Source organism: Oncorhynchus clarkii, chromosome 4 (assembly GCF_045791955.1).
Source record: "Oncorhynchus clarkii lewisi isolate Uvic-CL-2024 chromosome 4, UVic_Ocla_1.0, whole genome shotgun sequence".
Lineage (NCBI taxonomy): Eukaryota > Metazoa > Chordata > Actinopteri > Salmoniformes > Salmonidae > Oncorhynchus > Oncorhynchus clarkii.
Window position 1 is genome coordinate 34,113,158 of NC_092150.1, and position 26,900 is coordinate 34,140,057.

General features: G+C 43.3%; 1 protein-coding gene across 1 annotated transcript in view; it reads left to right on the forward strand.

Moving 5' to 3' along the window:
* The window catches only part of LOC139406745 (receptor-type tyrosine-protein phosphatase F-like), a 453,529-nt gene that overhangs the window by 297,026 nt on the left and 129,603 nt on the right, over positions 1–26,900 (forward strand). The window contains exons 5-6 of the mRNA XM_071149731.1: positions 7,808–7,996; positions 14,391–14,501. Of these exons, the coding sequence (XP_071005832.1) occupies positions 7,808–7,996; positions 14,391–14,501 (300 nt within the window). The remainder of the gene's footprint in view (positions 1–7,807; positions 7,997–14,390; positions 14,502–26,900) is intronic.

Consider the following 26,900-nt stretch of genomic DNA (forward strand, 5'->3'; position numbering starts at 1 on the left):
AAATGGAAGAAGTTTGGAACCACCAAGACTCTTCCTACAGCTGGCCGTATGGCCAAACTGAGCAATCGGTGGGGAGAAGGGCCTTGGTCAGGGAGGTGACCAAGAACCCGATGGTCACTCTGTCAGAGCTCTAGAGTTCCTCTGTGGATACGGGAGAACCTTCCAGAAGGACAACAATCTCGGCAGCACTCCACCAATCAGACCCGATGGACGCCACTCCTCGGTAAAAGGAACATGACAGCCCCCTTTGGAATTTGCCAAAAGACACCTAAAGACTCTCAGACCATGAGAAACAAGATTCTCTGGTCTGATGAAACCAAGATTGAACTCTTTGGCATGAATGCCAAGCGTCATGCCTGGAGAAAATCTGGCACCATCCCTACGGTGAAGCATGTTGGTGACAGCATCATGCTGCGGGGATGTTTTTCAGCGGCAGGGACTGGGAGACTAGTCAGGATTGAGGCAAAGATGAACAGAGCTTTGCTCAGAGAGATCCTTGAAGAAAACCTGCTCCAGAGCGCTCAGGACCTCAGACTGAGGCAAAGGTTCTCCTTCCAACAGGACAACGACCCTAAGCACACAGCCAAGACAACGCAGGAGTGGCTTCAGGACAAGTCTCTGAATGTCTTTGAGTTGCCCAGCCAGTGCCTGGACTTGAACCCGATCAAACATCTGTGGAGAGACCTGAAAATAGCTGTGCTGCAACTCTCCCCCTCCAACCTGACAGAGCTTGAGAGGATCGGCAGAGAAGAATTTGAGAAACTCCCCAAATACAGGTGTGCCCAAGTTTGTAGCGTCATATCATAGAAGACTTGTTGCTGTAATTGCTGCCAAAGATGTTTCAACAAAGTACTGAGTAAAGTGTCTAAATACTTATGTCAATGTGACATTTCAGCAAACATGTCTAAATACCTGTTTTTACTTTGTCATTATGGGTATTGTGTGTAGATTGACGAGGGGGGAAAAACAATTTAATAAATTTTAGAATAAGGCTGTAACGTAACAAAATTTGGGAAAAGTCAAGGGGTCTGAACACTTTCCGAAGACACTGTACACTAGGAAAGTTTGGATTTTAACTCGCCGTGTGCTGAATCCCAATAATTATTTTGTACTGTGTACCTGTAGCTCTGTGTGTCTCTACCACTCTCCACCTCAAACCTCCGTCCACATCCCTCCTACCTCCCCATCCTCTTGTCCCCCCCGGGCCTGTCTTCATCTGGGCTGATTGTGTTTCTGTGTGCTCTTGACGAAACAGGCTGGTGCATTACAAGAGGAATGTGTGGCTGTAACCTGTGCCAAACACCTTGTCACAGCAGCATTGTAGAGAACAATAGTCTCAGTGTGGAGAGGCTCTCTCTGCTCCTCTCTCGCAGCATGCCCTGAGCATCACATGTCTCAACCACCAGCCATTACACTGAGGTCAGACTCTGGCTGTGTCTGAAATGGCATCCTTTTCCTTTATAGTGCATTTGGTTTGGTCAGAAAAAATAGTACACAATCTAGTGAATAGGGTACCATTTCAAACAAAGCTTCTCTCTCTCAGAGAGACCAACCAACCAGGCCTCACCTGACTATGGGGCAGGGTGCAGTGACAAGGGTGGAATTGTCTGGTAGTTTGGGAAGTGTTGCTGACGTGTCATGTTCAGGATGGCAAAGTAGTATCTGTATGACAATGATCCATCACTGTAGCTAAGTTATGTGTAGTCACAGACAGTAGAAGTGGACTGGGTGTTCTATTGCAGTCCAGGACTGTTCTACACTATACATTTATGCTGCTCTTATACTAACGTTAACCCATTCCATTAAATATTGTTTACCATATTAGCAAGGAAGTAGCAAACCTACACAAGCTACTGGGGAATCCACACCCGCCTACTTTTATTTTTCTTCCACCTCAGTATTCGGAGACCACTCTGGTCTGGGGGAAGTGTCGCCGCCGTGTCGTCTCTCCACAGCCGACTGGCCGGTGCTCAGCAGGGTACCATCCCCGAAGGGGTCTCCCGCTTCCCTGGAGAACGAAGCTGTTCTCGACCCAGCCAACCAACCATGGAGAAGCGCCACTCGCCGTGGAAGTTGAAGTACGCGTCCTCTGGCACCTGGGGTCTCCTTGGAGATGTTGAGCCCGACCTGACATAGACCAGAAACGGCTTTTCCGCCCTGGATCCAGAGGTTCCAGCGCCTTCTTCTTTTGGGGCTTCCCATTCAAGATCGGATCCGGAAGTACCTACGTCTTCGTCCTCTGTCCTGTCTCCCTCTCCAGTGGCTTCTACCTTGGGTTCAGATCCTCGGAGCTCCCACCCTCATCATTCCGTGAGGCTGCCATTTAACATCGCCAGCTGTCATCATAGGCAGCACTATGGTGAGAAACATCTTAGTTCGCAAGGCAAAAACCCTGTGCTACCCAGGAGCACGAGTACAGGATATCACAAGGCTGCCACTGACTGTTCTATGACAGATGCCTGGAGCTGACACTGTCGTAGTCCATGTGAGGTCAAACGACATCAGGAGGGCTAGTTTCGGAACATCTGAAAGTGTATTTTAAAGAACTAATTTTAGCATTAAAAGACTCAAAAAAACGGCCAATCATTTCAGGTCTAGTACCATCGTTGGACCGTGTGTGTGAAAGATTCAGCAGGCTACTGGCATTACACATCTGGCTAAAATATTATTGTAGCTCTGCTGGAGTCACTTGTATACAAGTAGATAACTTTGACACCTTCTGGAAACAGAAGATACTCTTCAGGAATGACAGAGTCCATCCAAATCTGAGAAACATGGTCCATGAAGTCAATAACTTGCTTGTAGCAGATGACATTCATATTCTGAGTATCTCTGAAACTCACTAAGATAATACATTTGATGATACAGAGGTAGCAATACATGGTTATAACATTTACAGAAAAGACAGAAATGCCAACGGGGGTGGTGTTGCGGTCTGTATAAAGAACCACGTACATATAAAGCTTAGAGACGATCAAATGTTATATACTGTTGAAGTAATGTGAGCACAGGTTCATCTGCCTCACCTAAAGCCCATTCTTGTGGGAAGCTGCTATAGACCACCAAGTGCTAACAGTCAGTATCTGGATAATATGTGTGAAATGCTTGATAATGTATGTGATATCAACAGAGAAGTATATTCTCTGGGTGATTTAAATATTGACTGGCTCTCATCAAGCTGTCCACTCAAGAAAAATCTTCAAACTGTAACCAGTGGCTGCAACCTGAATCAGATTGTCAGTCAACCTACCAGAGTATTGACAAACGGCACAGGAATTAAATCATCAACACGTATTGATCACATGTTTACTAATCCTGCAGAAATTTGATTTAAAGCAGTATCCAAATCCATAGGATGTAGTGATCACGATATAATAGCCATATCTAGGAAAACTAAAGTTCCAAAGGCTGGGCCTAATATAGTGTAAGAGGTCATACAATACGTTTTGTGGTGATTCATATGTTGATTACGTAAAGAATATTTGCTGGTCTGTGGTGTGTAATGAGGAGCAACCAGACGCTGCACTTGACACATTTCTGAAATTGCCTATTCCAGTTACTAATAAGCACGCACTCATTAAGAAAATGACTGTTAAATCCCTTTGGATTGATGAGGAATTGAAGAATTTTATGGGTTGAGTGGGATGAGGAAAAATGTATGGCAAGTAAGTCTGGCAGCCCAACTGATTGGCAAACGTATTGCAAATTGAGAAATCATGTGACTAAGCAAAATAACATTAAAATAAACTATACTATGAAACAAAGATAAACTACATAAAGAATGATAGTAAACCGAATTGGAGCACCTTAAATGACATTTTGGGGAAAAAAGCCAACTGGGCTCCATCATTCATTGAATCAGATGGCTCATTTATCACAAAACTCACTGATATTGCCAACTACTTTAATGACTTTTTCATTGGCAAGATAAGCAAACTTAGAAATGACATGCCAGCAACAAATGCTGACACTACACATCCAAGTATATCAAACCAAATTATGAAAGACAAGAATTGTACTTTTGAATTCCGTAAAGTCAGTGTGGAAGAGGTGAAAAAAGTATTGTTGTCCATCAACACTGACAAGCCACTGGGGTCTGACAATCTGGATGGAAAATAACTGAGGATAATAGCGGACGATATTGCCACTCCTATTTTCAACATCTTCAAGTTAAGCCTACTAGAAAGTGTGTGCCCTCAGGCCTGGAGGGAAGCTAAAGTAATTCCGCTACCCAAGAATAGTAAAGCCCCCTTTGCTGGCTCAAATAGCCGACCAATCAGCCTATTACCAACCCTTAGTAAACTTCTGGGAAAAATGGCGTTTGACCAGATACAATGCAATTTCACAGGAAACAAATTGACAACAGACTTTCAGTACGCTTATAGGCAAGGACACTCAACAAGCACAGCACTTGCACAAATGACTGATGATTGACAATAAAATAAATTGATGCTAAATTATTGTGGGGGCTGTCTTAGACTTCAGTACAACTTTTGACATTAACGATCATAGTCTGCTGCTGGAATAACGTACACTACCGTTCAAAAGTGTGGGGTCACTTAGAAATGTTGTTTTTCAAAGAAAAACTTTATTTTGTCCATTAAAATAACATTAAATAGATCCGAAATACAATGTAGACATTGTTAGTGTTGTAAATGACTATTGTAGCTGGAAATGGCAGATGTCTTGCTCCCTCGGCTGTTTCCTGAGGTCCCCGATCATTTCCTTTGTTTTGTTGACGTTGAGTTGTTTTCCTGACACCACACTCTGAGTGCCCTCACCTCCTCCCTGTAGTCTGTCTCGTCGTTGTTGGTAATCAAGCCCGCTACTGTTGTGTCGTCTGCAAGCTTAATGATTGAGTTGGAGGCATGCATGGCCACGCAGTGATGGGTGAACAGGGAGTACAGGAGGGGGCTGAGCATGCACCCTTGTGGGTCCTCAGTGATGAGGATCAGCGAAGTGTAGATGTTGTTTCCTACAGACCGCAAAGCCGACAGTCAGTATTCCCCTAAGACCGCGACAGTAAAGGAACCTATGGGATTAGTTGCTGAAGCATGCGGGGCATGTGAATTACTTTTTTCTCTCCCAAGTATGGTATGGGAGCAGAGACAGAGATGGTAAGACAGCAAGAATGGGATTTGACACCGTTTAAATCATTTGCAATGGCATTCTAAGAAGGCTACGTTACCCTCTTTCCTCCCTCTCCTCCATATTGATAAAGACCAGGGCACATCCCCAGCTCCCCTTGGGGTACTATTACAGTATGCCATCTCTTAGCGAGACACTGAAAAGACAAAGGCTTCCTCGGGGCGAATGGTTCCTCACAGAACCTCCAGGCGTCCTTGCCAGTCGACAATTAACTTCTTTCAAAGTGGTTATGGAGACGACAACTCATGGAGCTCCAGCTCTTATTGTGTGAGGGGGGAGAGAACAGGCAGTTCTTACCTAAGTCAGAGCCTCAGAGCCCAGGGAGGAGCAACAGTGATAGGCTACAGTAGGTGTTTCCCAGTGACAATCAGCAAGACAGTCTGCCAAACTGCCAGCCAGCCAGCTAACCCCTTTCTTCAGTCCCCTGATTCATATGACAGTTGTTTCCCATAGCCAGCCAGCCCCTCCCCAGAGTCCTCAGGGTTCATGTGTCTCTTTCTCTCCATGGGATCCCACCTCCCTTTCACAGCCCGTCTCTTTATTAGAGGGTTTCCCAGTGTCTCTCTGAACTCTTCTTTACTCTTCTGAGCCAGACGTTTGCATCATTGTGTGCATCCCAAATTAACCAAAAATGACCCATAGGTTTCTGGCCAAAGGTAGGGCACTATAAAGGAAATAGGGTGCCATTGGGGACACAATTATTGTCCTTTCACACTTGAGGTTTTCTGCTCTGATTCAGGGGGGTTGGGTTAAATGCAGAAGACACATTAAATGGATTCAGTTGTCCAACTGACTAGGTATCCCCTTTCCCTTCCCTTTCCCATTCTGTTTCTTTGCGGGACTAATAGACACCCTCATCCTAAGAAATTACCCCCTCTTTACACTACCTGCTATTGACTTTCCCCTCTGGAGTACCTGGTATTGACAGAATCACAGTGTCACCATTGTTCACACTGCCTCAGGTTACTGTCAAACAAGGGTAACAACAGGTAGTGGCATGCGTCCCCAAATGGTACCCCATTCCCTTTATAGTGCACCACTTTTGACCGGGTACCACACAGTTCTGGCCAAAAGTACTGCACTACATAGGAGATAGGGTGTGATTTGGGACGCATATACTGTTGTCACATCCCCTTGCTCATCAATACGGGCTTGGCTGCTGTCTGTCACGGTTGCCGATGTCTTTTGCAATGTCACTTATCCATCAAGCGTTCAAGTTACTGTACTCTAGCTTGTCCCATTGAAGCCTGTTAATTACTGTAACGGCAACAAACTTGGCAAAGGGGCAGGATTCGATTAACAATACTGTTTCAGAAAAAGTTGAGTTTTTATTTAAACAGCAAAACACAGCGAATTAAATAGGTTTCAATAAAAACATGAAGCTTGAGCCTCCCGAGTGGCGCAGCAGGCACTGCATCACAGTGTTAGAGGCATCGGTACAAATCGGGTTTGATCCCGGGCTGTGTCGCTGCTGGCCGCGACCAGGAGACCCGTGAGGCGGCGCACAATTGGCCCTGGGTCATCCGGGTTAGGGGAGGGTTTGGCCGGCTAGGATGTCCTTATCCCATCGCGCTCTAGTGACTCCTTGTTGCGGGCCGGGCGCATGCACGCTGACTTCGGTTGCCAGTTGTACGGTGTTTCCTCCGACACATTGGTGAGGCTGGCTTCCGGGTTAAGCGAGCAGTGTGTCAAGAAGCACTGTGGCTCGGCGGGGTCGTGTTTCGGAGGACACTTTGCTCTCAACCTTCGCCTCTCCCAAGTCCGTACGGGAGTTGCAGCGATGGGACAAGACTGTAACTTCCAATTGGATATCATGAAAAAGGGGTAAAAAGTACAACAACAAAAAAGGTTATGCCTGGTACTGATCCTTGTCCTGGTCCTGTCTTCACCAGTTTACTTACAGTATATACTGTAGATATCCTAAGCTTCTGTGTCAGTTATTTCAAGGTCCTTCCAACTTATTTCCTTCAGAGCTTTCCTTTTCCAGAGTACCTGGAGATGGGGTGTATTTCCTCTTTTCACACACAAGGGAGAAGGAGGGAAGCATGGAAAGTGATTTCAGGCATAGATTGTGTTACGTTTTTATGCAGAATTTGGCAGAGGCTGGCATTTGACCACACTTATCCTTCCAGATGATCATACCTGGGAAAGCAGGGGACCCTCTCTATCTGAATGCAATTCATCCAGAGTGAAATTGCGTCTCGCACTCCGGCCTCACTCTCCACAGATCCATGACGAGAAATTCCATAGGTGGATTAGTCACGCCTTGGCCTAGCCATATTTACATTGGGGATGTATTTCACAGTGTTTTAAAGGCAACCACCTCACTGCAGCTCAAGGCTGTGGGATGAACAGGCCAATCACAGAGGAGAGCACAGACCATGACTGATGGGGTGGTCTCACATATCAAGATGTGAAGGAAAGAAGTCACAGGCTGTGTGTGCGTGTGCGCACGTGTGTGTATGTGTGTGTGTGTGTGAGAGAGAATGCATTTAATGGATGACTGGTGCCTTCGTTCAGTGTTTCTCAACTTTTTTATACCAAGGACGACCAGCAAGCTATGTTCACTCGTGTCAGGGTCCACTTACCTTAAAACTATCATTGTATTATATACAGTATATCATATACACTAACCACCACTCTCTCTCTGTGTCTCCAGAGGACCAGATTCCCCATGGGTTCCCCACCATAGATATGGGACCCCAGCTGAAGGTTGTAGAGCGGACCCGTACAGCCACCATGCTGTGTGCTGCCAGTGGCAACCCCGACCCAGAGATCTCCTGGTTCAAGGACTTCCTCCCTGTAGACATCAACAGCAGCAACGGAAGAATCAAACAGCTCCGCTCAGGTACAGAGTCTCCGCACGGTCCCCACATACTGTACATGGTTATTTCTGAGAAACACACACACACACACACACAGTATTTTGCACCATGTTAAACACACGCAATAAAATCACTAAAATTCAATATATATTCCAACGCTGTGTTGAACAATGATGAGAATATACATTTATTTGTGTAGAATGTATTTTTTACATTTAAAATGTAATTGCCAAATCACTCCTTAAAGTTGTGAATAAGTGTTTTTCTACATTCATTTAACTGCATACAGCTTTGTAATTCCCCCAGTGGCTCCTGAAAGGGATTGCTGCTGCTGTTCTGTGCCTGTGGTGCCTTCAATACCAGATGCAGGCAGCCATTCGTCTTAAAATTATAACTAACCACAAGGCTCAGTACAACTCAGAAAGGTGGCCTGTTTCCAAGCACTTATTTAGTCAGTAAGGCAGGCGCAGCAAAGCTGTCCGGCTGTGCACTTCATACCTTTGTACTATAGTCCTATATAGGCCTAGGCCCATCCCTACAGTCAGTTTTGTGGGGGAAACAGTGCACAAATATGTTGGAGTCTGGGTCCCTACTCCCTAAACCCTTAGCATCAATGCAACCTCCAAAAGCATTCCAGATAGGCATCAACTCTTGAACCCCAGCTCTGGCAGCATAGAATATAATATAGAAACAGAGGTATAATTGCAGTGTTTCACCTCTGGCTCCTATCCACAGACACAGAGAGAGGAAAGGCTGCGAGAAGCAGTAGGATATCTCTGGTCTGCATTGTAAATGGCACCGTATCCCCTGTATAGAGCTCTATAGGGCTCTGGTCAAAAGCAGTGCACTATAAAGGGATATAAAGAGAGTAGGATGCCATTTGGGACACATCCTATGTGTAGCTTTGAAGCCTGTGGAAGCTGGAGGATTTCCCCAGGCAGGCTTCAGCTGCAGAGGCCTCAGGTGAAGACAGATCCTCCCGCCATGATGTATTATTAACATGACAGCACAGCAATTTTCTTCAATTTGGTTCATAGCGCTGGCTTGCCTTCCTCGTCACACATCGGCTGCATTCCTAACTGTAACCTTATTCCCATCATAGTGCACTACTTTTGACCAGAGCCCTGGGTTCTGGTCAAAAGTAGGGCACTATGTAGGGAAAAGTGTACCATTTGGGATGCACAATAATCCCACTGCAGTCAAGCCCAAATGGGCATGTCTCTTTTTTCTCTTCTTGTTTAAGTGCGGCCCGTTCGCTAAATGTCTGTCAGAGGTCAACTTGACATTCAAGCAATTTATTTGTTCCAATACAATTCATTACGCGCTCGTGAGATTACATTTGCTCATAAATTAGTATCCCTATTATAGGACCTTTTATCCATCAAGGAATGCTAATAGCCAAAATTTTCCATTTGAGACCTTTGCACTCTGGTAGCAAGTGAAAGACAAGTCAGTATGTGTCCTTTGCGTCAAATGAAGCTCAGAGCTCTGTCCCCCGTCTACTAAGTCTGGATCCCAAATGGCATGCTATTCCCTACATAGGGTGACATTTGGGATGCAGTCTTAAACATGTCATTGTCTCCCGGTAATTACCGATAGGCTTGTCCAAACCAGGAAGTCTGGCCCCTGACATCGATCAACACTGTTTACAATGCAGGCCACACAAAAAGCAAACAGACACTCATCCTGACACTCCTCCTCTGCTGTCCTGGGGATCTGATAGGGAGGAAGAGAGGTGTGGGAGAGGAGTAGGAGTGGAAGAGGAGGAGGATTAGTGTCTCTAGAAGTGGCTAAACCTCAATCCTTTCCGGTAAATACTCCTGGAGTAGCAGGTGCACCAGGCCACGGCTCTGTGTGTGGAGTAGTCACTCAAACTCTTCTGGGTCCTCCTGACTCACCAGGGTTGGATCCCAAATGTCACCTTTACCTCTTTATAGTGCACCTCATTCCCTTTATAGTGCAATACTTTTGAAAGGGGCTTTATTCAAATGTAGTACACTATATAGGAAATAGAGGGTCATTAGGGACACAGCCTAGGTGATTGGTGATTCTCTCCACTGCAGCCTGCTAGTAACATAATTAGCTGAGTTTTATTATGCCATCCTTGAATTATTATGAATATGTATATGGATAATGATGACATGATAAAATGTGTTAAATATATACGGTCATAATATTATGTCCTTGTGAAGGCAGAGCATGGTCTAATTAAATCCACGGTAATAGGTTATTGTTGTGCATTAACCCCAATGTATTTCTTCAACATATAGGAAAATGAATACCTGCCTACTGTATCCAGGATATTGCGAAAACATAATAAAGTACTATTATTTTTCACAATTTACCTAGTACCTGCTACACTGAAATCTGTCATGGACAAAGCATGTGATATTCATACTGAACTAAAACCAACCTGGGCTCAGTACATGGAGGCTGTATGTCTGTCCTGGCAGGTCTCAGCGTAGACCCAGTCCTCTTTAAGCTGCTGATGACCTCATCAACATGGGACACACAGCTTTTAGGGGGCTCTCCGTCCTCTTTTCTCAACCCCTCTCCTCCACCTCTATGCTCCTGTTTAATGAGTGGATACTGGTTTGGATTTATTATCCAGATCGTGTGTATCTGTATAGTAACCAAACCGACTCCTCCAACGTTTGTCGCATATGACTAAATATGCCCAAATGACCCCGTACTAACAACTACAAGAATAATCAATGAAATCATACAATATATTATTTGTGCAGCTAATTAGTTAGAGGGTGGTCCACAAAAAAAAGAATAACACTGCACCCACCTAAGACTTTCTCTCACAATGCAGCAGCAATATCACAACTTAGGCTATTGTATTCCAGGGCACAGGTTTCTTAGTATTACATCAGATACTGTTGTAGCCTGTGTTGGTGTTAACCTCGTTACGACAGGAAGCTGAACAGCCCAGATTAGTTAACCTGTCTAGAGTTAGTCTGTAGACCTTATCAGAATGTCTTAGGTAACAGCCAGAAACAGGCCTGTTTTGGGTGAACGGCGGATCACTATTCAAGGTTGATGTTAACACCTGGCCATCAACACGAACAAGCAGGTGGGGAGAATAAGTAGCTTTGCCATCATAGCAGACCCGCAGCTCAGTAGTACTAATAGCCAGGTGTACAGCATAAAAAATGATGGGGAGAAAACAAATATCCAGGTGTACACAACATAAAGAGTCCGGATTATAGCACACAGCAGGCAAGTGCAGAGCAGAAGTAGAATCTTGCCCCTTAGTCGGGTTACCACTCTGTTACCACTCTGGTACTCTCACCGAACACAACAAAACACAAAATTGTGTAATATCCAGAAATTTAAAAAGCTATTTTTTTTATAAACGTGTTGAGGGAGAAATAGCTTCTGGAATTCAATACTCAAGTTTTTCTTCACTCTGCGGTTTCTTCTCTTTATTCCTTCTTTCATCTTTGTACTAATGCTTCTCTCTAATCTTATTTGCATTCAAATTACCTCTCCAGGTGGTACACCAATCAGAGGTAAGAATGCTGGGTACACAAAAAAACTGTCCACTCACGTCATCCTTCCTGTCCTCCTCCTCATTATCCTCCTCCTCCTTTCACCTCACAATGTCCTCATCACCAGTTGTCTCACTCTCTCTCTGGGCCCTGACTCCTTCTCCACATCAGTACATGATCCTTTGTAAGTCTGTCTGGTCAATGGCACCTCTAAAAACACAAACGTCAAATAACGAATCTACAAAATCCTTACTACACATCCCACTCAAATTAAACTGTCTTAACGTTCACCTAAGAAAACTGTAACCTCATAGAAAGATGGACCTGCTTAAACTGTAGATTAACAAAACATATGATTCATATTTTGAATGGCAGCTCTGTCCTGAGCGTGGATCGTGATCTCTTGACCGCTCTTTCAGTTTTTATATTCCTAGACTCCTGGCGATGAGCCTGACATTACTGTATTTCCATTCCCCACGTATGGCGGGATTGACACCTGCTATGATTAGAAGTCTGTGATGTGTTTTAGAGGTGGTCAACGATGACCCCTGTCTGAGCACTGTCCTGGGAGGCTGTAGTCAGAGGCAGGAAGGAGGAAGACGTACTAGATTGCATTATTAAAGATTCAACTTCTTTGGGCAGAGTGAGAGTGGAGCTTCTGTCAGCTAGCTACACTCTTTATTGAGGGTCCTAGAATCTCCATGTCTGCGCCTCAAATGGCACCCTATTTCCTACATAGTGCCCTAGTCAAAAGGTAGTGCACTATGAATAGGGTGCCATTGGGGAAGCAGACCATCTCGCTGACTGAGAAGTTGTCTTATACCTCTGGCTCATTTTATACAAGGGAGAAAAGCGAGAGCAGGCTTTGGTGATTGGGTCAGTAGGAACTTCCCAATTTGCCTGCTGCTCACCTCGTCGTCTCTCTCCAGAGATAAAGAACATCTCATCTCATCAAGGGATCTCACTGCCATGAAAACGTGCTGAAAGGAAACGTGTTCCAAATGCCACCTTATTCGCTATACTGCGTTACTTTTGACCGGAGCCCAATGGGCCCTTGACAAAAGTAGTGCACTGTGCCACAAGATCCAATTAAAGAGGAATGGAAAAGGATAATACATATTATCCTTTTCCAGATGTAACTATGAGGCAATAACCAGCCACTGCTGCATTCCTCTGCTCTCCGCACATCGGAAACAGGATTGCCCTAGCCTACACCAAGCGTTGATCACTAGAAGTTAAGGCTAGAGGGAGAAAGCTAAGACCTTGGAAAGAGAACTGTACATCGAAGAAAGTCTTACCTGAGTAGTGCTCTGCGTGTGTGTGCGTGTGCATGGGGGGGGGGGGGTAGTTACAGGGGAGAGGGGGTATGAATGAGCCAATCAGAGACTTGTCTGCGTATATGTGACGTTTGTAGCAGCAGGATACACATCTCAGGCAGAATCCTCTAGATGATTGTAACATGGTGGCTGCTGGATGAAGATATCTCTGGGCGCCCATCCATCTCACCTAACTCCAGATTCACATGGATGTCACCACACACTTTTATTTCTATGTCCAAATGTTATCAGCAGTTGTGTGACAAACTCATCCCATATGATGCATTTCAGATTCCTTTCTGAAATATATTCTCACATTTATTTTCTATTAATATTCCGCCACTGATCTAAAACTGCATGATGTGTGTAACATCACGATCAAGAGCATCCCTGTACATGAACACCAGACACACAGTCATGTTGTCTGTCAAAATCGATCCAGAGTCGACTGTATATGAATAATTGTTCATTGTGTAAAGGAAAATGCTTTGGTAAATGGTCAAAGAAAACGATAAACCACGTGATCACTCTGAGTGAGCAGGAACAGGTAAGTGTTACGTTCCTGATCCAGTCTTCATGTGTCGTCCGTTTTAGACAGGGACGGCCAAAGAGGACTGTCGACAAGAGTAGGAATAAAAGAGTCTTTCACTCCCCTAGTCTGTTTGAACTCATTTGTTTCCTCACTGTTTGAAAAATGGTTGCCGTCCCCACTGTCACTAACAGTAGAGCAGGTGATAAGAACTAATCAGTGGTGAACAAAGCAGAATTGATTAGTGATTTGTGGCTAGTTAATCTGTGAGGCTGAAGGCTGAAGCTTTGGCAGAGTGATGGGGAGATCGTTGAAGTACAGCAGAACTCTTAGGGATTCCCATCTCTCTGTACTGACATTGTCATTACTCACAGAATGGCTTAGGCCTGTATTTGACTTTAGTATTGACAAGTGAGAAGATAAAGATACGTTTTCTTGTTTATGAGACAGCAAGTTTAGAATTCCTCACTTTTAAATTACTGTATGTATTTTTCTTGATTTGCTTTTCTCCTCTGTCCAGTCTTACTGTAACGTCAGGCTGAGCTATAGTTCCTGTTAATTACCACTTATGGGTACTTCATGAAACTTGATATTGCATCGTTTCTGCAGTATTTAGGTCCCTAATAAGAAGTGTAATGTTCTCTTACCTGTCTATGCTTTGGTCTTTCTCAATGTTGCCAAAATGTCTGTCTGCTGGATGGGTCTGTTTTCAAAACGTCAGTTGTTCTGATATATACTGTACGTGTATGAAAAGTCGGCTTGGTTATTTGTATTTTTTTTTGGCAAGGTGTGTGTGTGTGTGTGTGTGTGTGTGTGTGTGTGTGTGTGTGTGTTTGTGTGTGTATGTGTGTGAGTTTGAAGTAGTGTAAGTCTGAACACACATTTCAGTGTGCATTAACTGCATTTTGTCCTAAATGTCACCCTACTCCCTATATAGTGCACTACATTTGACCAGGGTGAATACGACTCTGGTCAAAAATAGTGCACTATGTAGGGAAAAGGATGCCATTTGATATGCAACCATGTATCCATCTGAGTGGACTCTGAGCCTTGACAGTGTGTCCTCTCCCTTCAGGAGCTCTCCAAATAGAAAACAGCGAGGAGTCGGACCAGGGCAAGTACGAGTGTGTGGCGGTCAACAGCGCCGGGACCCGCTACTCGGCTCCAGCCAACCTATATGTGAGAGGTAAGAGCCCTCCCTGCCTGGCGAGCAGGTCAGTGCTAACAGTGGGGGCCATCCACCTGTCCATAAAGTATCTATTCTAATCTATCACTTCCATCACTGCTCTCTGGTCAAGCGCTAAAGACTAGTGTAAGCTAACCCACTCCACAGCTACACAACCAGGTCTGCTCTCTGGTCAAGTTAACCCACTCCTCTCCACAGCGAGCCTGGTCTAGCTATACAAATACTCCACATGGATCTATTCACTGTCTGGAAACTGACAAATGCCAACCAACTACTTCCTCACTGGAATAATAGAGCACCTACCCAGCCAACCAGTTAGTGAAAGGCTCAGCCTAACCTGTTGATGCCTGTTCTTGTTATGTCAATGTTTTGTCTATTCTCTGTGGGGGGTGTTTATTTTTCTGTATCTTTTCTTTTCTCCTGGGTGATTGTATTCTCCCTATGGGGCTCTGGTAAAAAGCAATGCACTATATAGGGAATAGGGTGCCATTTGGGATGCAGCTTGGTGAGGTGGAGAGAGTTGTTATATGCTGGTGGTACATATGCAGTCTTGTAGACATACTGTGCATACAGGAAATAGACACCTCGTTGGTTACTGTCATCCTGAGTGTAGGAAATTCCCCTATCAACAGGATGCTGAGGACACATTCTATGGGTGCGTCTCAAATGGCACTCTATCTCCTATTTAGTGCACTGCCTATTTGTTCTACTACTACAAATTAAACAAGGTTGATGTCATATCAAACTCAACCCCCATGGTCTTTTAGAGAATAATGTTCGGCAGCAAAAATTCAATTAGCCTCTATTCCACCAGTCAAAATCAGGTTCTCAAAGGCAATTTTCCATGATTCAACTCAAGTTGGTTCCTTGTGTCCCTGTTTTATGCATACCCACAGGTTTTTACCGTGCTCATTGCAAACACATTGGAAAGGTTCACCAAGGGCAAATAATTAAGTTATTCACAACTTTTTATGTTACTGATGTCACTTCTCCCCCACTCCCCATCTCTGGCGCTCGAGGGCACCAGGCAACCCATCATTACGCACACCAGTCACCATCATTACGTGCATGAGCACTTCATGGGACTCACCTGGACTCTATGACTTAATTGATTGCCTCTCCTATATCTGTCACTTCCTCAGTTTCTTCCCCATGTCTGCATGTATGTCATTTTGTTACCCCTGTCCATCGTTTTGATCCCCCTGTCCAGACGCTGTTCTTACAGATGCTGTTCTTACAGATGCTGTTCTTACAGATGCTGTTCTGTTTTGTTATACAGTTGGAAGTTTACATGCACCTTAGCCAAATACATTTCAACTCAGTTTTTCACAATTCCTGGAATTGAATCCTAGTAAAGATTCCCTGCCGTTAGGATCACCACTTTATTTTAAGAATGTGAAATGTCAGAATAATAGTAGAGTGAATTATTTATTTCAGCTTTTATTTCTTTCATCACATTCCCAGTGGGTCAGAAGTTTACATACACTCAATTAGTATTTGGTAGCATTTCCTTTAAATTGTTTAACTTCGGTCAAACGTTTTGGGTAGCCTTCCCACAATAAGTGTATGTAAACTTCCGACTTCAACTGTATGTCCGTTTATCCATTAATCCTCACTCCCTGTACTTGCTTCTCGTCTCCCAGCATCTGTCCTTACAGAATGCATCAGGGAGTTGTTTTGTTTTTTGTTGGGGTTGGTGACGTCAGGCCCAGGTACCGGGGGTTCCTCAGCTGGCTCGTCGGGCTTCCATACCTTAGCTGGCTCGAGAGTTTTTTTTGCTTTGGTTGGCTTGGCAGGCTCCCATCCCACGTCATGTCTCAGCCGGCCCGTCAGACTCCCACGTCTCGGGCCGGCATGTCGAGCTAACACATCTTGGGCCAGCACGTCGGGCTCCCACACCTCAGCTGGCTGGTCGGGCTCCCATGCCTTGGGCTCCCAGGCCCGTCAGGCTCCCTTTATTGATTGCCTCCCCTATATCTGTCACGTCCTTAGTTTCTTCCCAGTGTTTGCATTAATGTCGTTTTGATCCCCCTGTCCAGACGCTGTTCTTGTTTTGTTATATGTCAGTTTATCCATGAAATCTTCACTCCCTGTACTTACTTCTCGTCTCCTAGCGTCTGTCCTTATAACTGAGACCATTCTAATATATCTACATTGATCGTAAATTCCCATTTATCCATTTCCATAGAAAGAATATTTATTCATTAGTGTCTTTTTTAGGGGGTAGATGTTTAATGTTGCAGATAGATTGTAGCTTCCATCAAAGTTTTTGTCTTCATCACTTCCAATCCCCATATATTTTTTTGCAAATATATTTATACATATGCATACATACATACATACATACATACATACAGTGCCTTGCAAAAGTATTCACCCCCTTGGCGTTTTTCCTATTTTGTTTCATTACAATCTGTAATTTAAATAGATTTTTATGGATTTTTATTTGGATTTCATGTAATGGACATACACAAAATAGTCGAAATTGGTGAAGTGAAATGAAAAAAATAACTTGTTTCAGAAAATCCTAAAAAATAAATAACGGGAAATTGGTACGCGCATATGGATTCACCCCCTCTGCTATTAAGCCCCTAAATAAGATCTGGTGCAACCAATTACCTTCAGAAGTCACATAATTAGTTAAATAAAGTCCATCTGTGTGCAATCTAAGTGTCACATGATCTGTCACATGATCTCAGTATATATATACACCTGTTCTGAAAGGCCCCAGAGTCTGCAACTCCACTAAGCAACAGGCACCACCAAGCAAGTGACACTATGAAGACCAAAGAACACCCCAAACTGGTCAGGGACAAAGTTGTGGAGAAGTACAGATCAGGTTTGGGTTATAAAACATATCCGAAACTTTGAACATCCTGCGGAGCACCATTAAATCCATTATAAAAAATGGAAAGAATATGGCACTACAACGAACCTGCCAAGAGAGAGCCCACCAAAACTCACGGACCAATGCAAGAGGGGTATTAATCAGACAGGCAACAAAGAGACCAAAGACAACCCTGAAGGAGCTGCAAAGTTCCACAGCGTAGATTGGAGTATCTGTCCATAGGGCCACTTTAAGTCGTACACTCCACAGAGCTGGGCTTTATGGAAGAGTGGCCAGGAAAAAGCCATTGCTTATGTCACGATCATCTGAATGAATGGACCAAGGCGCAGCGTACTTCGAGTTCCACATGTTTAATAAATATGCAACTCACCAAAAACAATGCAGAAGAAAACGAAACATGACGTTCTGGGCTGCTCACAGGCAGCTACACAAAAACAAGATCCCACAAACAACAGGTGGGAAAAAAAAGGCTGCCTAAATATGATTCCCAATCAGAGACAACTTTAGACAGCTGCCTCTGATTGGGAACCATACCAGGCCAACAAAGAAATAGAAAACATAGATTGCCCACCCTAGTCACACCCTGACCTAACCAAATAGAGAATTAAAAGGATCTCTAAGGTCAGGGGGTGACATCTTAAAGAAAAAATAAGCAAACACGTTTGGTGTTCACCAAAAGGCAAAACATATGGAAGAAGATACCCCGGTTCAGACGAGACTATAATTGAGCTTTTCGGCCATCAAGGAAAATGCAATGTCTGGCGCAAACCCAACATCTCTCATCACCCCGAGAACACCATCATGCTGTGGCAATGTTTTTCATCGGCAGGGACTGGAAAACTGGTCAGAATTGAAGGAATGATGGATGGCTGGCACTAAATATAGGGAAATTCTTGAGGGAAACCTGTTTCAGTCTTCCAGAGATTTGAGACTGGGACGGAGGTTCACCTTCTAGCAGGACAATGATCCTAAGCATACTGCTAAAGCAACACTCAAGTGGTTTTAAGGGGAAACATTTAAATGTCTTGGAATGGCCTAGTCAAATCCCAGACCTCAATCCAATTGAAAATCTGTGGTATGACTTAAAGATTGCTGTACACCAGCGGAACCCATCCAACTTGAAGGAGCTGGAGCAATTCTGACTTGAAGAATCTGCAAAAATCCCAGTGGCTAGATGTGCCAAGCTTATAGAGACATACCCCAAGAGACTTGCAGCTGTAATTTCTGCAAGGTGAATAGTTATGCACACACAAGTTTTGAGTTTTTTTGTCTTATTTCTTGTTTGTTTCACACAAAAAAAAATATGTTATATCTTCAGTGGTAGGCATGTTGTGTAAATCAAATTATACCAATCCGCCCCAAAAAATCTATTTTAATTCCAGGTTGTAAGGCAACAAAATAGGAAAAATGCCAAGTGGGGTGAATACTTTCGCAAGCCACTGTACATATAAATATATGTACATACATACTGTATATACAGTACCAGTCAAAAGTTTGGACACAACTACTCATTCAAGGGCTTTTCTTTATTTTCACTATTTTCTAAATTGTAGAGTAATGGTGAAGCCAGCAAAACTATGAAATAACACATGGAATCATGTAGTAACCAATAGCTTGCCACACTCTTGGCATTCTCTCAACCAGCTTCACCTGGAATGCTTTTTCAACAGTCTTGATGGAGTTCCCACATATGCTGAGCAGTTGTTGGCTGCTTTTCCTTCACTCTGCAGTCCAACTCATACCAAACCATCTTAAATGGGTTGAGGTCCTGGTTGAGGCCAGGTCATCTGATGCAGCACTCCATCACTCTCCTTCTTGGTCAGATAGCCCTTACACAGTCTGGAGGTTTGTTGGATCATGTCCTGTTGAAAAACAGCTGATGGTCCCAGTCACCGCAAACCAGATGGGATGGCATATTGCTGCAGAATGCTGTGGTAGCCATGCTGGTTAAGTGTGCCTTGAATTCTAAATAAATCACAGAGAGTGTCAGCAGCAAAGCACCCCCACACAATCACACCTCCTCCATGCTTCACGGTGGGAACCACACATGCAGGGATCATCCGTTTACCTACTCTGTGTCTCGTTTTGGAAACAAAAATCTCAAATTTGGACTCAACCGGTCTAATGCCCATTGCTCGTGTTTTTGGCCCAATCAAGTTTCTTCTTACTATTGGTGTCCTTTAGTAGTGGTTTCTTTGCAGCAATTCGACCATGAAGGCCTGATTCACGCAGTCCCCTCTGAACAGTTAATGTTGAGATGTGTCTGTTACATGAACTTTGAAGCATTCATTTGGGCTGCAATCTAAGGTGCAGTTAACTCTAATGAACTTATCCTCTGTAGCAGAGGTAACTCTGGGTCACAAGAACTTAAGTTTATAAAAAGATCTAACACAACATTAGGTGATGATATATGGATAATTATGGATTTATAATCAGCTATAATGGGGTGATCATTTTGGACAGGGAACACAGAATTAATTAGCATTTATTTTGGATGCATTCTGAGGTTAAGTTAACTCTAATGAACTTATCCTCTGGAGCAGAGGTAACTCTGGGTTTTCCTTTCCTGTGGCGGTCCTCATGAGAGACAGTTTCATCATAACGCTTGATGGTTTTGGGGACTGCACTTCAAGAAACTTTCAAAGTTCTTGAAATGTTCCGTATTGATTGACCTTCATGTCTTAAAGTAATGATGGACTGTCATTTCTCTTTGCTTATTTGAGCTGTTCTTACCATAATATGGACTTTGTCTTTTACCAAATAGGGCAATCTTCTGTATACCTCCCCTGCCTTGTCACAACACAACTGATTGGATTAAATGCATTAAGAAGGAAATAACTTCCACAAATGTGCTTTTTATGAGGCACACCTGTTAATTGAAATGCATGCCAGGTGACTACCATATGAAGCTGGTTGAGAGAATGCCAAGAGTGTGCAAAGCTGTCATTAAGGCAAAGGGTGGCTACTTTGAGGAATCTCAAATATTAAATATGTTTTGATTTGTTTAACACTTTTTTTACTTCATGATAAATCATGATATGTGTTATTTCATAGTTTTGATGTCTTCACTATTCTTCTACAATGTAGAAAATAGTACAAATAAAGAAAAACCTTGAATGAGTAGGTGTGTCCAAACTTTTGACTGGTACTGTATATACACATCTTTAAAAAAATATATATTTTCCTTTATTACTTTCTAACCTTACCACCCCTCCCCCAATTGGAGTAAACTAGTGAACAACAACGCTTATGCTTCTACTTCCAACTTATACATACTATATACATTTCATAGGCACAGTCTATTTTACAATAGTTAATAGCCAAAAATATTACATTATTGATCGATTGACTATGACTTTTCAGATCACCCAGTAGGGCTATTTGTTGAGTTTGCTCCAGGTAAATGTTTGCAATTCTTCAGCCATTCCTGGACTTGTGAACAAAAACAAGCTACTTATGGACAGTACCAAAACAAATGATCTAATGATTCTGTCTCTTCGCAGCTAAATCTGCAGAGCTGGGAAGGTTCTATCCCCTATATATATAACATTCTATTGGTTGTAAGAATTTTGTATACTGTATACGTTTTGAATCCGGCGTCATTTTGCATATTAGTTCATAAACCATGTGCCATGGAATCGGTACTTTGAAAATCCCAACTATTTTGCAATATCTATGGCACAGCTGTCAATTTTTTGGTCCTTAAATGAAACGGGTATACTTTTTTATTCATCACAATTTTCTTTAACCAATGTTGGTCTTTAATGCATGGCCGACAGACAAGTTCCCTACTTTTTCCCCCTCCCCTTTCCTCTTAGTGTCATAATCAAGTCTTAATTTCTGTCATCACATCAATAACTTTGTTCTTCAAATGATATGTTAACTTGCTTCCGGTAGGATTATATGATTTTCTTGCAGAGGTATAATTCTAAAGTTCATTCCATATTCCCTCCAGCTAACTTCTTTAGATAACTTCAGCATCAAAGGATTTTAATTAATTATTCAGGTATCTGACAGACCTATACCACAGTATAAAAGCAATGTCCTAACCTGCACGGTTGTTACTAGTTACCACAGCCACATAGTCAGAATTGTCTACATTGTAAAAATTAATTAAATAAAAAAATTAGCCTTTTGGTCTTAATTTCAGGTTAGGATTAGGCATAAATTGAGAAGTATGGTTAAGGTTAGGGTTGAGGTTAGGGTTAGGTTTTCAATCAGATTTTAAGAAAATAAAATTGTAGAAATGCCATAATTATTACTTTGTGGTAACTAGTGATGACCAACCTGCACTGCAGTGCATGCCTTCTGGGTAAATTGTCCCATGGTTGACCTCTGACCTACAGAGAGGAAACATCCTCTGGAGGTGTAAACCTGGTAACTGCCTCTGTCAGCCCAGGTCGTAAATTCTCCCAGATTAATACATACATAACCCATTCATTGATAAAAAGGAATGTGAGGAAAAACTCTTAGAAAAGATACATCTGTCATTCTCCTTGGTGCTGGGCTCTCCTTCGATCTTAGTTGCATCCCAAATGGCACCATATTCCCTACACCCTATTCTCTATGTAGTGCACTACTTTTGACCAAAGTCCTGGTTAAAATGTGTGCACTGTATAGGGAATGGGGTGTCATTTGGGACGCAGACCTTCACTTGGATCAAGTGACAGAGGGAGTGCTGTCGCAGGGAATATAGATTTAGAATTGGTCCGGTTGATGAATGGCATTTAATATATATATGTATAAGTGTTCTGTAATCAGCCTGCACCTGCCCAGTGACAGAGTAAGACATTGTGTACTTGTTTGCCTCTGTGTGGACTATAAGTGTGTGTGAGTGTTTGTGTGTGTGCGCACATGCGCATGTGACCATCCTGCAGTATGTGTGTAGGTGTATACATATGTGTTAAAATCCTGCAGTATTTCTCACCACCCATGCCTGCATCAATTTCTCACAGATAGAGTAGATTACATCTCACTCCCGGAGAGGAATTGCCTTTGAGAACTGAAAGAGTCTTTTCGAGTGCTTTTTACACTGTGAAATATTATTTTTGATTATTTTTCACTGCCAACCCTCAGTCCATAATGCGTTGCCATGGAGTTTAACTATACTGTTGAACATCATTTGAAAAATAAAAACCCTTCATGCACTGTGCTGAAACATCACTCTACTAAACCTACAACTGAAGTCATCAAGGTCAAGACCACCAGCTTCTCTCCTATGTGTTTTCTTACAAATGTCTGTTTCTGTATAATGTAACACTGGGTTGTTCTGTCTCTGTACAACGTGTTCTTGTCTGAATGGGTCTAACCTCTATCTCTCCAGGTATTACACCACTCTACCAGGGGTGCAATTTCCTTAGCAAACGATGGTGCCTGAAAGCGCTCTCTCTGCTGCTAGAGAGAGAGAGGGAGAGAGTGAGAGAGAGAGAGAGAGGGAGAGAGTGAGAGAGATTTCTTCTCTCTTCTTCTTTTCCTATATTTGTACTTCTTCCTTTTCTCTTGTCTGTCTCTCTCAGCTTTGGCTTTCTGATCATCACTCTGTGTGTGGCGTGTCCTTGGCACTGACTCCATGTCCATTGCTGTGTTATATCATATACACAGACTGTATATGGGAGTGTCCATTACACAAATGCTTATCCTGCTATAGAAAAATAATTATACCATTGTCTGTGTGCTTTCCCATGTCTTTCCCAAGTGTCACCCAAGGTTTCATGTGTCTTGGGGTTTTCTGAGTTTCTCTGAAACTTGTGTACGTATGTGTGTCTGCTTTTATTTGTCTTTATGTAGTGTGTGTGTGGTTGCGCTCGTGTGTGTGCACATGCAGAGATCAAGATTAGAAACAAGCTTTAATACAAATGAACCACATCTAGAATGCATAGACTCTTTAGATGCACTATACTCTGCTCATGTAGGTATAGGACTGTGCCCATGGGACATAATGTATAGGACAGCATGAATGCCACAATCACTCATACTGGTTAAAGACTTCACCACCGTGACCCATTTGATAAATTCTGTCAGCACACAACAGTGGTATGAGGCCATTGCCTAAACATTGAGTGAGTGATGCATAGAGCTCTCTCTGTTGTCGGTGTACAACTCCGTGGTCAGGCCATTTTGTGTGCGAGTCAATAACTCTGAGTGTATGACTAGTCCAGAGCTAGTGACGGCCATGTTTGATGTTTGTATTCACATCCAGCCTCTCTCTGTCTCTGCTATCCTCAGTGGCTCTGCTAAGAAGGTGTCAATGGACAGAATAAATGTGGCTGCCTTAGCTAACAGCAGAACAGTATCTGCTTTGTGTGCATAATGAAGTCCGCTTGTCAGCCAGGGAGACTGTCTGCGACCCAAATGGCACCCTATTCCTTTTATAGTGCACTACTTTTGACCAGGGCCCATAGGGGTGCGATATATAGGAAATAGGGTGCCATTTGGGACGCAGTTCTCTGACTGTCTAATGGCATCTTAATACACAGGCAGCAGCCGATGGGTCTGAAGGGAAGGGCTTAGAGAACATGAGAGTAGTCAGGAACAGAGAGGAGTACGTGTGTGTGTGTGTGGGGGGGGGGGGGGGGGGGGGGGGAGTGTGTGTGTGTGTGTGTTTATATTTATGTCTGTACTGTATGAGATGTTGCTATGCGTGTGTTTTTGGAGTGTGGCTATCAGTGCACTGGCCTTTGTCTCCATAGTGTTTTCCTCACTCTCTCTATTATGGATAAGTGGAAAATCTTCCTGTTTTACTCTCTCTGTTTTTCCTTGTCTTCTTCCTCCTCTTCCTTTTTCTCTCTTGTTGGTTTTTCTCTTTTCTCTTTACTCCCCCCATCATCATCGCACTTCGCCATCCATAAAACAATCCAAACCTCACCAAATCCTCTCAGATCAACGAGAAGGTTGGTTTTTTTCACTCTTTACCTTCCTGCTCCTCCTTTGATACCCCATGGTATGCCAAGGCCCGGTGGGCTGGAGCCTGGCAGCGCCCCCAGCTTCACGCTGGGTGCCACGGGCCCGTCCCGGCCTGATGGGCCTCCCAGGAACCTTCCTGCCTCTACCAACCTGAACTTCCACTGTGCATCTCCTACCCTATATCTACTTGCTACCCTCTCTACTACTGCTATGCTGCTTGCCTCCACCCTAAACCCTCCACCATCTACATTGTTATAGGTCTTTGAATATCTCTGGCATGGATGGGTCTTCCCTGTCAGCTTCAGTCTGTTATGTATCTTCCTTGCCCACTTCCTTAGGTGATCCTCACATCACCTAGGGCGTGTCTATTCCATCCCAGCATCCTCTATGTTCACACTGTGTCCGTCCAACCATGGCTGTGTCCAATTGGCACCTCATTCCTTATAAAACGCAATACTTTTGGTCAGCGCCTTAAGTGCTCCGGTCAAAAGTGTGGCACTATATAGGGACAAGGGTGTCATTTCACTGTGAGCCTGAGCCCTCGCATCTGTGTTGCCACATGGACTCGTCATGGTCCCAGTCTAGCTGACTGCACAACTCTCATTTTACCTTACCTTGACTCGACTCTCACACAGTATATCAGCTGGTAGCATAGCTCTCCACCATACAGTCTTTGGCATCTTGGGAGTAACAATAAGCTACCATTAGAAAGAATTGCAGCCTTGGTTATATCCATGGTTTATGAAAATGAGAAGCGTATGGGCTCTCACTGAGATTTCTCTGATGCAATGCATTATCATTGGTCTTCTGCAACAGTGGTTTCCCATTGTCTTTTAGGTATTTTACATCTGGGTTCAGGGAATAGATGTTGCATGAAGCTTAAGAGATCAGTACTATTTACATACAAGTTCAAATTTCAGTAAGTGCCTTTTTCCCACCACCCTGGAACGATTTTCCTATTTAGTAGAAGATGTTGTGTTATCCTGGTTAACAGTGAAAAGCCTTTTGAGTTTTCAATATTTAATCAGGCTAAAGCAGCTTTGATTGTTTATTTTGGATTCAACATTCAGTGCAGTATTCCAGATTTAGTTCATAGAACAATGTGAGCAGCGAACAGAGAGGGAGAGACTGCGGAGAAGATGAGAATAAAGCAAACAAATCTGTTTAAAGACCCAGTGTGTTTTTCAGTCGTTTTTTTTCCAGTTTCAAGCGTAACCCCAAACAACAGGGGTCAATTATGAGACAAAGGAGTCTAAAATGTCATAATTTCCTAACTTTTTTTTTCGTCCTTCACAAGTGTAGGACTTTGTCAAGCAAACAATTTACCATGTTTTCTCTGTTTTTAATGGAGGAATGAAATACAATCTTTCTTTTACTTGTGGTGCAGCGCTGAATGTTTTGATTCAATAGTGCACTTTGTGATAAAAAACACAACATTTGGCACAGAGGTACAGTACTCGTCAAAGGTTTGGACAAACTTACTCATTCAAGGGTTTTTCTTTATTTTTTACTATTTTCTTCATTGTAGAATAATAGTGAAGACATCAAAACTATGAAATAATACATATGGGATCATGTAGTAACCAAAAAAGTGTTGAACAAATCAAAATATATTTAGATTTTAGATTCTTCAAATTAGTGTCACGAACCGGCTCAAAGTTTGTAACAAAAAAAGGGAGACAACGTGGAGATAAGAAATAACAAAATGTATTTATTAACTAAAGTAAACAAAATATAATTAACAACGGTGTGTGTAGTCAGAAGTGTAAGTGAGTGGTTGAGTGCATGAATGTGATAATGAGGGATGTTGAAAGGTGCCAAGGCAAACAACCAAAAACAGCCACAAAAATGCCACAACCAAAATCTGTCTGCATGGAGAGAGTCTCCCCCAATGAATGGGGAAGAGGTATATTCATCCTGGGACACACCCGAGCCCATGTGTTCTATTTCACTAATGACCCTCCCGGCTCCTCCCACTCTTAAGGAAAACAAGAGCAAAGAGACAGAATATGGCAGACTGAGTGGGAGGTCACAGTAGTCACCCTTTGCCTTGAGGACAGCTTTGCAGCTCTTTGCATTCTCTCAACCAGCTTCACCTGGAATGCTTTTCCAACAGTCTTGAAGGAGTTCCCACATTTGCTGAGCACTTGTTGGCTGCTTTTCTCATCCCAAACCATCTCAATTGGGTTGAGGTTGGGTGATTGTGGAGGCCATGTCATCTGTTGCAGCACTCCATCACTCTCCTTCTTGGTCAAATAGCCATTACACAGCCTGGAGATGTGTTGGGTCATTGTCCTATTGAAAAACAACTGATAGTCCCACTAAGCGCAAACCAGATGGCATGGCGTATCGCTGCAGAATGCTGTGTTAGCCATGCCGGTCTAGTGTGCCTTGATTTCGAAAAGAATCAGAGACAATGTTACCAGCAAAGCACCCCCACACCATCATCACACCTTCTCCTCCATACTTCACGGTGGGAACCACACATGCAGTTCACCTACTCTGCATCTCACAAAGACTTGGCGGTTGGAACCATAAATCTCAAATTTGGACTCTTCAGACCAAAGGAGATATTTCAATTTCTTGGCCCAAGCAAGTCTCTTCTTATTGTTGGTGTCTAATGCCCCTTGCTCGTGTTTCTTGGCCCA